This window comes from Drosophila ananassae, chromosome 2L (genome assembly GCF_017639315.1).
Source record: "Drosophila ananassae strain 14024-0371.13 chromosome 2L, ASM1763931v2, whole genome shotgun sequence".
In the NCBI taxonomy this organism is placed as follows: Eukaryota; Metazoa; Arthropoda; class Insecta; order Diptera; family Drosophilidae; genus Drosophila; species Drosophila ananassae.
In genome coordinates this window covers 23055970-23068096 of record NC_057927.1, presented here as the reverse complement: position 1 = coordinate 23068096, position 12127 = coordinate 23055970, and the positions used below count along the sequence as shown (strand labels likewise).

Genomic DNA, 12127 nt, shown 5'->3' with positions numbered 1-12127 from the left:
CGACTTTTGGGTTATTTGGGTTTTACGCTCGGATTTACATCTGTTTGCATTTTTATTTCGCCCGGCGACCCTTCTCGATGGGCGATTTGTTGTCTTTTCCATTTGTATTCCTATAGAGTTATTATGTCCATTAGCCAAATGTATTTTGAGGGTTTTGTTCGAGATTTTCTATGCCTCGCACTAGATTGTGCTAACTCAATTAGCAGTTGGCTATCAGAAAAACATCTTTAAAGGATATTTCAAAAACGTTCCCGACTTTTCTTGGAATATATCTGATTTAATTTCTGGACTTCTTTGGAAACTCTATCAAACTACTTTTGATATTATTTGAAGTGGTTAAAAAAAAAAACGAAGTTAACTTTCTAACTAGAGTCAAGTTTACTTTCATCAAATGAATATACTTTTAATGGAATATAAATGGACAAAGTTTAACCTCTCAAAATGGTAGATAAACCTTATTGGAGTCCTGCCAGACCTATAGTCCCAGGAACCAAGCGGGACGTTACGAATCTTCGGCACACGAATTTCACACCTTCCTTTGAAACAGAACAACCTCAGATGGGCCTAATCCTTTCCTGGCACTACGGTCGTCAATGGCTAGAAGAACGAGAAGTCCACCAAAAGTCTGTACAGAAAAAGACAAAGAAATCTACAAAGTTTATTCCTCCCGACTTCACCCGTTGGCTTGAAAAACGCAAACCCTTGCATCCTCATAAATGGCGGACATCCTCCTGACTTTTATTATATTTATATTTTCTTATATATTTTGTATACACATTTCGGGAATTTGCTGATTATGGTTATAATCTTGAATTTATAAAATTTGTATTGTATTTTCGAAATAAATCAATAAAGAGAGATAGATTTATTTTAATTACTGTGTAAAGATTTTAAAACCAAGGCAGTAAGTTAAAGAGCAGGTGCATCTTACAATCTTTCATTACTTAAAAGATGAAAAAAGGGCACATATAGACATACATAAATATAAGAAATAACTTAAAACCATAAAACATAAGCTTCTCTATATTTCTTATTATTTTCGTATGTTAGCATTGTAAAAAGTTTTTTTTTTAAACCTTAAAACTTAGTCACCTTTTAAAAGTACATAGAAAAACGTCAATCCCAACCAGTTTCATTCCAAGTTCAGGCTTCCAACCAGCAACACAAAAATATACAAATATACAGTGTATATTATACATTGTATAAATATATTATATTATAAATATATTATATTATAAATATTATTATATAATATATAAATATTATAAGAAAAAGTAATATATTTGAGCCACAATGTCTAGACATGAAACATGGAGCCGCTCAATGCTAATCCCGGCTAGGAATAATGAAGGAGCTATATTTCCGGCCACGCGACGCCCGGATCCGATTCCAGATTTGCGAGAGGATCGACCGTGCATGGGATGGCTGCTCGGTTGGGAGTATGGAAGGAATTGGCTAAATCGCCGAGAGGAGGTTACCGAGCATCGCAACTTGCTCACCAATTTTGCCAGGATCCCGCCGGACTTTGACTGGTGGCTCAATCAGCGTCGTCCGCATTTGGTACGTCAGCAACGTTTCCGTCCCAACACTGGAGTCCGGAAGACGTTAACGGCTTTTAGCTTAGCCAAGCAGAGACGGGAGTTGTATTTCCGCAAAATTGAAGGAATTCCAAAAGACACCTAAGAACTATACCATGGGAACTATGCTCTAGGAAATTTGTATTGTTTTTATATACGATGTAATTGCAAGTCAGTAATATTCCTCAAGCCAAAATTATGAAAATGTAGTCCCTGTAAAATATGAAAAAGTAACGATTGCAACGAGTAAAAATTATTGGATTTTTTGGAGTATCTGGTGGGTTTCGAACAAAAAATGTTTAGAAATGTACGGGATACAAAAATACAACCAAGCCGTGGGCTAATATAAACCCGAATTTTTTCAACATTTTTCTAGGAGATCCCCTTAACTATCTTGAAAAGTATATGGAAGGACAATAGCGATGGCTATATCTTGGCCAATGTCCATCCGTTTCCTGAGCGGAATACATTAAACGATTTGTGGATGGATTCCCCATCAATCTGTTTCAAAATCTCAGAACAAAATAGTTTTTAGAAATTTTGTGAAAATTTCTGGGGGATCCCCTTCAAAAGTTCACAGAAGGACAATATGGCCCCAGCGATGGCTATATCTTGGCCACTTGCCATCCGATTGTTCCGCGGAGTACCTTAAAGGATTTGTGATCTGATTCTCCATTGTTCAGCATCAAAATCTTAGAACGAAATATTTTTTAGATATTTTGTGAAATTTTCTGGGGAACCCCCTTCAAAAGTGCACAGAAGGACAATATGGCCCCAGCGATGACTATATCTTTGCCACTTGCCAACCGAAAAAATCTAAGAACAAAATATAATATTTTTCGTCCCATTTTCTGGGGGGAGCCACTTCGAAAACGATGAAGATGGTATGAAAGGATAGGGTCTACCTTGACTAATTCCCATCCGATTCTCAAGGGGAATACCTTAAAATATTGAATTGATTACCTTTTAATCTTTGTTTAATAGAACTGTGCATACCTATAAAATTTTGGAAGCTGGGGCTTTAAGTAATGTTGACATTTTGTAATTTTTTGATTGTTTCTAACTTATTAAGTCAACCATGTATCTATACTATTGCTACGATATACATATAAGCTTAGAAACAACTTAATATTTCTATAATTTTTGAAGGAAAATGTGTTTTTTACAATTTATAAATCTAAAAATCTAAACACTCATATTTTCTTTGCCTACTTTTAAGGTCACACTGAAGTGGATTAGCAATGAAGGGTACAATTTTACCGTTAGTTTGCATATAAAAACATTGCTGAAGATTCTTAAATTTGGAAGCAATTCAATTAATAAAATTTTAAAAATTAATTAATAAAATAGCGCCCTCCTCCTCGATTCTCATAGGTTCCACTTAAGCAAACCTGAAAACTGCAAATTATTATTTTTTTTTTTGTAAATTTTGTTGTTTATTTTAGTTTTTTTTTTTTGTAATGGTTCTTGTTTTTGTAATGTTTATTGTAGCTTTTATAACTGTTTCTGTTTTTAAACTTTTTTGTTTTAATTTTATTTATTTTTTTTTTTTTTGCACATGCGTGGTTTGGAACACGTATCCCTGCCATATAGCCACACTCGTTCTACAAGAAACTTAAACTTTCGAATGAAGCAGTCGATGCCATACGACCCATGTAGATAGTGAAGAGAACGACTAGAAGGACACGACCACAGCCGGAATGGGTGGCGCCCACCATGAAAATGGCCGGACCAAGGGATGCGACGATGGCACGCTGTAGCAAAGGGGAGCCTGCAAGAAAGAGTAAGTAACATACAAGATATCCAAAACAAGCCATCTGACCACCACCTAATACCTAGTTTACCGCACACGTTTGCCGGGACTCAGGCGGCCATGAGGACAGGAACCACGATGAGCGAGTTGGAGCTTCCCAGGAAGATCGCCAGGTGAGACAGCATGTCGGTGAAGAGGATGCCAAGAGGAGGATCCAAAGACCGCCAATTCTCGGCCAGAATAACGCAAGGACCGGTGCAGAAGGAAGACAGAATCTGGCCCTGCAGGTAAGTGACGTAACGTGGGGATCGAAAAATTTAATAAAATAGTTTGCTCTTAAATTTTGAGGAAGCGGATGCCCCAGAAACTACGACAAAATATTAGCAAAATATTTTGTGCTTAGTTTTTGATGCAGGATGATGGCTTAATGGCTTATTCGGATTCTTGAGCGGAATACCTTCAACGATTTGTGGATCGAGTCTTCACCATTCTGCATCAAAATCTAAGAACGAAATATTTTAAAAAATTTTTCTATGATATTCTGGGAGATTTCCTTCAAAAGTGCATGAAAGGACAAAGTGGCCCCAAGGATGGCTATATCTTGGCCAATTTCCATCCGAGCGGAATACCTTAAACATTTTGTGGAATGATTCTCCTCCATTCTGCATCAAAATATTAGGATGAAATATTTTTTATATATTTTGTGAAATTTTCTGGGGGATCCCCTTCAAAAGTGCATAGAAGGGCTATGTGGCCCCAGCAAAATATGTTGCCCAATTTCCATCCGATTCTTGGGAGGAGTGTCCTCTAATAAAGTCAGTTTTCACATTTCTGCGGGTATCAATAACTGCGTTGGAAATAAACTTATTTAAAATCAATCAACTGAATCGATCCAGTGTACTCCGCATTAAATTCCACTTTTCGTCCCTGTGGTAGGCTTTTATTTTGTCCTGTTTGCAGGAAAAGGTCAGAGAGGAGGTAAATAGGCTCACGACAAACAAAAGCGCAGCATCCCACAAACCTTCGCCTCAATCGCATTTGTTTCTGCCGCCACTTCTCTTGTTGAAATGTCAGACGAGCATAAAGAACAATGGATCTGCTGCCAGGTCATACTATATAGGAACTATATGCAGTCATCATCATGATCGTCGTCGTTGACGTTTTTGTTAATCGTCAACGGAGGACGGGTAAGTGAACAATTGGGCTGGCCCGACTCAAGGCCTGTGGATATTCTTTATTTGCATTTCCGCTTCATTAACTTGGGCACTCGCATCTAACTATTTAGATCAACTACATATTATATGCGGTCTGGTTGGCTTTTTTAGTTTTTTTTTTTTGTATTGTATTTCCCTTTTTGGCGCGTTATTTATAGCAAAAATATGATTTTAGGGGAGAACGTGAACTGCGCAGTTGAGCTAGTCTTTTTGAATACCTTTTATTCCTCTGAACTTTAAGGGTTATTTGTTTGGCTAACAAACTTTTACCTTTCGAGGCCCGCTTAATTTTCTTTATTTTTCAATTACAAAAACTCATTAGTGTTGATTTGGTTTTGAGGCCTTTTTCTAGTAATTTATGGCGTTTGAAAAAGAAAACGAAGGGAACAGTTTTAACCTATGGTGGTAGAAGTTAAGTTATTTTAACATATTTTCGGAAATATCTTCAAAAATAAGTTAGATATATTTAAAAACTTTCTCTTTTAAAAAATATTAATTTTGGTATTTTATGATTACTCTCTCATCATCTACTTCATAATTGTAGCTCATAATCATACATTTTCTTTGCTTATTATAAACCATTAATTACGTGCTCATTTTTCCTCGACAGTCTCCTCGTGTATTTTCAACAACATTCTAGTTTCGTATAATTTCCACGCAATTTATTCCACGAGAAACATTTTCCAGAAACTACAACGTAGAAAAATGCTTCACACTGTGCTGCAGTTTTCCGCGCATAAATTAATGGAAACGAATGAAGGCCATGATGAGGTGGCTGCCACGCGGAGGTGGCGGCAAGGGCTGGGAAATGTATGATTAAACATTAAACAAGTGGCATGAAATTGGTAACTGGCCAAGAAGAATGGCCATTATTTAATATTTCCAAATTGATAATTGGCAAGGACCAAATTTATTTCAGCCACAAAGTAGGCAATATATTCTGTTCCTCACACAACTTTCTAATTTCCACCGAAAACATCAAACATTAGAAATTAGAATGTAATTATGGAATGTAAACCATAACCATAACAGAAATTGAGTTTGTGGTCGAATTGCGAATGAGAAACCGCAAAAACTAATTATCCGCCAAAACAGCAAATGATAAAAACAAAATGGCCGCTGCCAGCGGAAATGAGCTTTGCGCTTGTGTGTGTGTGTATATATGTATGTGTAACCACAAAACAGATGCAGATAACGAAGATAATTAATATGGCTAATTAAACAGGCAAATGCATGGCTGAAATTGCATTGCAAGTCCCAGATACGAGTGAGAGAGAAAGGCGCTATGGGGCAAGCTGAAAAACAAGCGAAATTTCAACGGCTCCTGCCACATAAAAGCCAATTAATTATTTTTATGGCTACTCCGGGCCAAGAGCCAACTCCACCAACGGAAGCCAAGAGCCGACGTCTCGCTCCTCCCAGTCCACTTGGGACTTGGGATAATAAAAAATTATGGCCAGCGATTTGGCTCACTCGAAACGAAACGAAACCGACCGGAAAAAAAAAGTACAGAACCAAAATCCAGTGCGCCACTGACCAGGCCCAAAACAGCCCTTCCCTCCCAGGCCCCCTTGACCTAAACATACCGCATACTAAATCCTCGATAAGTAAAAAAAAAAAAAAGTAAAATCCTGCTCTCATGCAAGGGCCAAAAAGATGGCGCCGTGCTGTGTACAAAATTGATCAGTGGATTCCCTGCCGTTTGAACTATGACGCGATATGTCATCATATTTTCTTGTTGCAGTTTAAAGGACGAGAAGGGCAGCAGGGTTGAAGGGCGGAGGAATGCCTGAGCTCCTTGTTTGCCATGCATATTTCTCACTTTGTCAAACCTTTTGTGCACTGCGCAGTTTTGCACAAAAAAAAAATATTTTGTAAATATTTAGGAAATCAAGAAAACCTTTTTAAGACTTTAGAATCTAAAATAATGTATATATCTTGGGTAAAAATACAATCCTTTATTTTGTTCATATTTTATTTTAAACCTTTTAATATTCATAATTTTTCTCTCTGCAATAATATTTTTGGTCGTTTTTCCCCTTACCTCTATTGGTCAAGTGGTATTTAGGTTTTTGGCCAAAAACATTTATTGCCTGGGCTACCGCAAAATCAATTTCGAGCCCAACTTTATTTAGTCTTTGTTTGGAATTCCCGAAGGCGCCTGAAACCTCAAATGAAGTTCAACCACGGCCAATCCCACTGCTGTGCTGATGGCCTTTCCCCGTTCATTTTATTGGCCAAGGCAAGAGCCAGAGTAATGGCCGCCGCCCCTTTGGTCGCCTCCTTTCCCCAGTCAGCTTGTGTACTTTTGGCCGGGTTTGCTTTGGCCCAGAGATTCGATTGCAATTTCTGTTGTGGCCAAGAATTTCTGGACATATCTTTTGATTAGTAAGAGTTTTGTGAAGTGAGTTTTGTGGTAAAATAGTTCCATAAATGAAAAGTATAGACTTTTAAGCAATATTGTAATATATAATTTTTAAGTTTATAGGGTTATAATTCTTCTACAACTAATTTAATAAGATTAAAATTAAAAAAATATTCAATTCCTTGGAAGTTTTTACATTACGACTCTCCATTTTCTCCTCACTGTCCATCAAGTTAATTAAAAACTTCATTATCCGAAGAGGCTAACCTGGCCAATCAATTCTGATTCACTTGAAGAGCCCAAACCGAAAGAATGGACATACATCAATATGTTCGCCCCCATAGCGGTCACCCCTCTCCAACTCACACCCCAAAAACCCGAAAAGCCCTCGACTCTCGAATGGAGAATCTCTTTTGTGGGGGCCTGATGGCTGAGCTGGAAAACGAAACGTTCCATCACCCGGGAGAAGGTTGATGATGGAAAGTGTCCCACTGAGCGGGCACAAAACAACGGCCAAAATAGGAGAGATAATAACAAAAACAACACTGAACTACACTGGATATACATATAGTGGATATATAGAAAGAAGACCCAAATACAATGGACTAGATAGAATGCCACGGAATGGGGAGAATGAGTGAGTGAACCTCAACAACAATAAACGCTAATAATGCTTAATCAATGTTACACTTTACAACAATAATGGAAAAGGAAAACACAACAATAAAAAAAAATCGAAGGGCCTCCAAAAAACATCGAGTTCAACTTCATTTGTGCAATGATTTATGGTTTTTTCATTACCGAAAAAAAAAACCTCTTCACACCTGTGAAAAATATGTTGAGGCCAAATGAAATGTAATTGAAATCATTTGAAATCACTAGACTACACTCAGTATATATTTTCCAGGCACTAAATCGATTTTCGATTTTCTGTTCCGAAAGACAGCCGAAAGATTTGAACAAATTGTTGAAAACAATGCGCGGAATTTGTTGCGTACAAATTTCGTTATTGCCAGTGCCAGAGCTGGTGCTGGGGCATGAATCCATTTACGTTGCGCATTTCAATAATCATTTATCTTATGGGATCGCCTCGATTATAAACACCAGCGGGCCAGAGTTCATAAATTTTCTTTATTCCCAAAATGAGCTTTAATTATGGACAGATAGAAGTTCTGTTGGCCAGTTTCTTATTTTGATTGAAATATGATTTTTAAATAAAAGATGGGCTAAACTAAAATATAACTAGATAAACTTATATAACTGTGGAAAATTAATCCAAATTTAAGAGCATGATATAGTTTTTTATAAAAGTATAGCAAGGACTATATGTTTTTATATAAAAGTTAAAATATATTCAAAGATTCGATTCTCAAGATCAGTTTCTAAAGAAACATGTCATAAAAAATTGAATGATATTTAATTTTTTTATAATTTATTCTTCACAAAAATTCGGATTGTTTTTATTAAAAAAAAATCATAAAGACAAAGCTTTTAGCCTGCTGTCACTGCAATAATTTTTCGTCAATCAATTAATTTTAAAGAAAATTGATTTCTTTGTGTTAACAACTTTTGTTCTCTAGCCAAATGTACTCCACAAAACATGGAACCCCTCCCGGTGGCAGCTGTTCTTCCTCCAAGGACGCGGTTAAATCTCAGAGCTTTTCATCGCCCCTGCCACATGTCAATCCACAGGGGCACACTTGGAGTCGCTGCATATTGCGGTGTATTTGGGCGGATCTGATGGTAATGCTCTGCGGTTCTCGAGAAGTGCGCCCAGCACGAGTTAAAATTTAATTTAGTGAAAATAATTTGCTTAGTCGTGCTGCAAAATTTTATAATTGTCACTCCACTCCAATCCAATTCAATCCAAACCAATCCAATCCAACCCAATCCACTCGCCTAATGAGCACACGATACGGCGCCATTTTGTGGCACCAACACATTTGCATATTGGAAAATTATAGCTTTGAGCCCAGAGCACGACGCCTGCCACACAATGCTGCAATCTGCCGCCCCGTTTCCGCTAAGGCCTTCGCTGCTTCTGCTTCAGGTTCAGGTTCAGCTTCTGCTGTGGCTTTGTGTTCGCTGCGGTTGCGCAGAAGTCCAAAAGCAATCCGGAGCGCGTGGTCGAACCGGCCCATGGTGAGGCGCCCTGAGGGGGGTGACCTCCAGCCGAGTTTCTGCGGAGAGGACCTGACTCTTAACTGGCAAGCTGCCAGGATGCCAGGCTGGCAGTCCAGCACCAGAAATTTCTTCAATTCTTTGTGCTGCTCCTGGTCCAATGTTTCCATAAAGGTGATACCCTCCACTGGCTTCGATAGGAAGTCAAGCTCTTTAAATGCTCCTTCCTCACACTGATGAACTTACTTTCTTCAAATACATAGTTTGTGTTTAGCCATTACACAATAAACGTGTCATTAAGGCCATTTTGCATGTCTTTAATCGATTTTGACCGCGAGATCTATTCTTAAAATTCATAAAAAATTACAAAAATCGTTTAAAATGTAAGCCCCCACCTATTGTTTTTAATAATTCCCATCAAGATATATAGGAGCATTGTTGCAACACGATAATAGAATGCAACACAAGTTTCATTTCATTTTTTTATGTTTTCGAAGTTTTATGCAATCAGCCGGCTTTTTTGATAAGGCCGCTACTTCAGGTTCATCTTCTGATGTGGCTCTGGGTTCGCTGCGATTGCGCACAAGTCCAAAAACCATCCGGAGCGCGTGTTCGAGGCGGCTCACTAGGGGGGTCACCTCCAGCCGAGTTTCTGCAGAAAGGGTTCGAAATTATGAATACCCTCAAAGCGCTATTCAATTTATTCTATTCTTAAATATAAAAAAAAATACAGAAAAACTTAATTTACCGAATATTAAGCCATTTTATTAATGAAGCTGAAGCTTTCTTTTAAAGTTTAATGTTAGTAAGTCTTAACTCCCTCAATAGTTAGGTCCATTTTTCTCATAAACATAATTCAAATACGGGTTTTTAATGAAGCCTAGTACTAAAAAAAGTGTCTTTTTTCCAGTGTCCATTTTTGTAAACCCCCGCAAATTCCATAAATTTTATTTGTCGACAAATTGATTTGAGTTTAAAGGGAGTCCTAAAAAAGGACACAACTTATGAACATCTGATAAATATAAATTTTTTTGTTTTCACGATGATAACTTTTTTGTTTTTAAAAAGTTTATTATAAAAATTTTCCCTAAAAGACTAAATTTTGTTTAGATATATGTATAAATTATATTGTTCAAGTAATCGATATTTTGAAAATACATTTTATTCAAAGCAATTGGCGGTGGAAAAGTCAAGAGTATTGTACATTTTTTATATTTTATTTTATATTTAATTTTATTTTAATATTTTTTAAACTAAAAAGTTATAGCAGACCCTAAATTATAGGGTATGGAAGCGAGTGCATAAAAAATACAAGAAATGCACTGTCTCTCATCCTCGATTTTCTCCTGCCCTTTAACTACAAACCATGATGAGCTGTAAAACACGCGTTTTCATAATGTTATTAAAAGAACGGGGAAGGACGAGGCGGATGGAACTGGGCAGGAGGATGGGACAACCAACGGCCATTTGACATGCCAAAAAACACTTCTGTCACAGCAGCAGTGGCCCAGTGGAGAGCAACGAATCCAGTCCGTAGGGGGTGGCCCGACCACAAAAGCGTGCCACTTCCGCGCCCCCTCGATCGGCCACTGCCCGCCTCTCTTCATTTCCTGAAAAGTGCGCAGGCGCAGCTTCGATGGGTTTCGATTGGTTGGCTGGAAATTCGCGGCTCGCAAATTGAAAACCGCATGAATCGCAGGACGATGGTCTTATCTACGGTTTTGGATTGCCGCCGCGGATGCCGCACAGTAGCTGCAGAAGTAGTTTGCCTATTTAATTTCAATTTAACTCAGGTTTTATGGTCCGCGAAGCTGCAGTAGCCATAGCGAGTTTACTTTTATAGTTATTTTAAATTTAATTACTTGAATAGAGACAGTTTGGAAGCCTTTCACTCTAAGGGGTATTTTGTTATTTGGGTTATAAAAAAATAATAGGCAATCTATAATTATATTTTATATTTTAATAGTTTTTAAATAAACTATTATTTAATAAAAAAAAACGGTTACACTAGTCACGTCTAAGTCAGCGAAAGATGAAAGAAATTATAAATTAGTACCAAACGGAAGCGACACAACGGTAACTTTAAAGGTGACCTGTCCAACTCACTGACATTCTACTGTCATTCGCCCCTTTGTCCAATTGTGAACAAATAATTGCTGAAAAATGAGTTTCAACGAATGCGAGGATAATTATTCCTTCTACTCTTTCAATGATAATAGCGACGACTCTTTGGACAGTCCAAACGTATCAATCAGCTCCGAGGACTCATTGGATATAGAGGACTTCGATGACGACTCTATTGATACTGTAAGTTCAGCTCTTTCCAAATTTTTGTTGCCTTATGGGCTTGTTTTTATAATATCTATCAAACTTCAGGTAATTTGTAAGACACCAGTGCCTAGCGTACCCGACTCGCCAAGTCCTAAGACGGCAAAAAATGTTCTCTATAAGCATTCCCCATTACTTTACATATCCAACAACATTAAAAAGTGTTTCGCCAATGATGTTAAGAAGCAACGTGTCCCAGAGGTCCACCCAAGCTTCAAAGTTTCGCCATTGCAAAAATTTTCTGCGTCTCTGCGAGTCTATTTTGATAAGAAGGACATGAAAGCTCCAGCTTCTAAGAAAAGAAGCCATCCTTAAGAAGCCAAAATAAGCGTGATCATAGACGGATATTTCATAAATCTTCCTAACAGCAAGAACAATAATAATAATAATATGTAAAATTGAATTATCTTTGCTTAATGATCTATGTAATATTAAAAAATTCTTTTTCTACTTATTAAAACCTATTTGACTTTGAATCCTGCAAGCTTAAAGACTTATAAACAAGTTTGTCAAAAGTAAAATGGCCAATACGACATTTATCAAAATCTTCTGTCCGGATAGTGCATCCTTGCATTTGAAATGAAGACACTATTGGAAATCCGTCCAACAGCTGAGAAGGACTTAAGGACTCATGTGACTTAAATGGAGCTGGTTCTTTGACGTCCTTGAAGCGCTTTTCCGATGGATGGCGGTTTCCAATTGTAAACATTTCCGTTGTAACTTGCTGGTTCTAGGATGTCCAGGTCCTTCAGAATTTGTTTCCTCCATC

The 12127-nt window shown here is 37.6% G+C and overlaps 3 protein-coding genes across 4 annotated transcripts; all 3 read left to right on the top strand.

Annotated features, from left to right (window-relative positions):
- The first annotated feature begins 297 nt into the window (after positions 1–297).
- Positions 298–860, top strand: LOC6502607. Its single transcript, XM_001955714.4, has one exon. It carries the CDS (start codon positions 442–444, stop codon positions 733–735), a length of 294 nt encoding a protein of 97 aa, XP_001955750.1. The 5' UTR covers positions 298–441; the 3' UTR covers positions 736–860.
- Positions 861–1145: 285 nt separating this feature from the next.
- Positions 1146–1830, top strand: LOC6498880. Its single transcript, XM_001955713.4, has one exon. The coding sequence runs from the start codon at positions 1294–1296 to the stop codon at positions 1681–1683; it is 390 nt and encodes a 129-aa protein (XP_001955749.2). The 5' UTR covers positions 1146–1293; the 3' UTR covers positions 1684–1830.
- Positions 1831–3026: 1196 nt separating this feature from the next.
- Positions 3027–11815, top strand: LOC26515351. 2 transcript variants are annotated; one of them, XR_004311537.2, is made up of 5 exons: positions 3027–3360; positions 3417–3617; positions 4267–4517; positions 11250–11337; positions 11407–11815. XR_004311537.2 is itself a non-coding variant. In XM_014911933.3 (4 exons), exons 2-4 carry the CDS (start codon positions 3514–3516, stop codon positions 11671–11673), a joined length of 459 nt encoding a protein of 152 aa, XP_014767419.2. In that variant the 5' UTR covers positions 3099–3360; positions 3417–3513; the 3' UTR covers positions 11674–11809. The 2 variants fall into 2 exon arrangements, 1 of the variants encoding a protein (XP_014767419.2); XM_014911933.3 differs by lacking the exon at positions 4267–4517 and having other exon boundaries at positions 3099–3360; positions 11407–11809.
- Positions 11816–12127: the final 312 nt, after the last annotated feature.

Coding starts and splice junctions, on each gene's coding strand:
- LOC6502607 (XM_001955714.4), top strand. CDS start 442: ATGGTAGATAAACCTTATTGGAGTCCTGCCAGACCTATAGTCCCAGGA.
- LOC6498880 (XM_001955713.4), top strand. CDS start 1,294: ATGTCTAGACATGAAACATGGAGCCGCTCAATGCTAATCCCGGCTAGG.
- LOC26515351 (XM_014911933.3), top strand. CDS start 3,514: ATGTCGGTGAAGAGGATGCCAAGAGGAGGATCCAAAGACCGCCAATTC. Junction 3,618..11,249: donor GACAGAATCTGGCCCTGCAG/GTAAGTGACGTA, acceptor CAATGATAATAG/CGACGACTCTTTGGACAGTC. Junction 11,338..11,406: donor ATGACGACTCTATTGATACT/GTAAGTTCAGCT, acceptor ATCAAACTTCAG/GTAATTTGTAAGACACCAGT.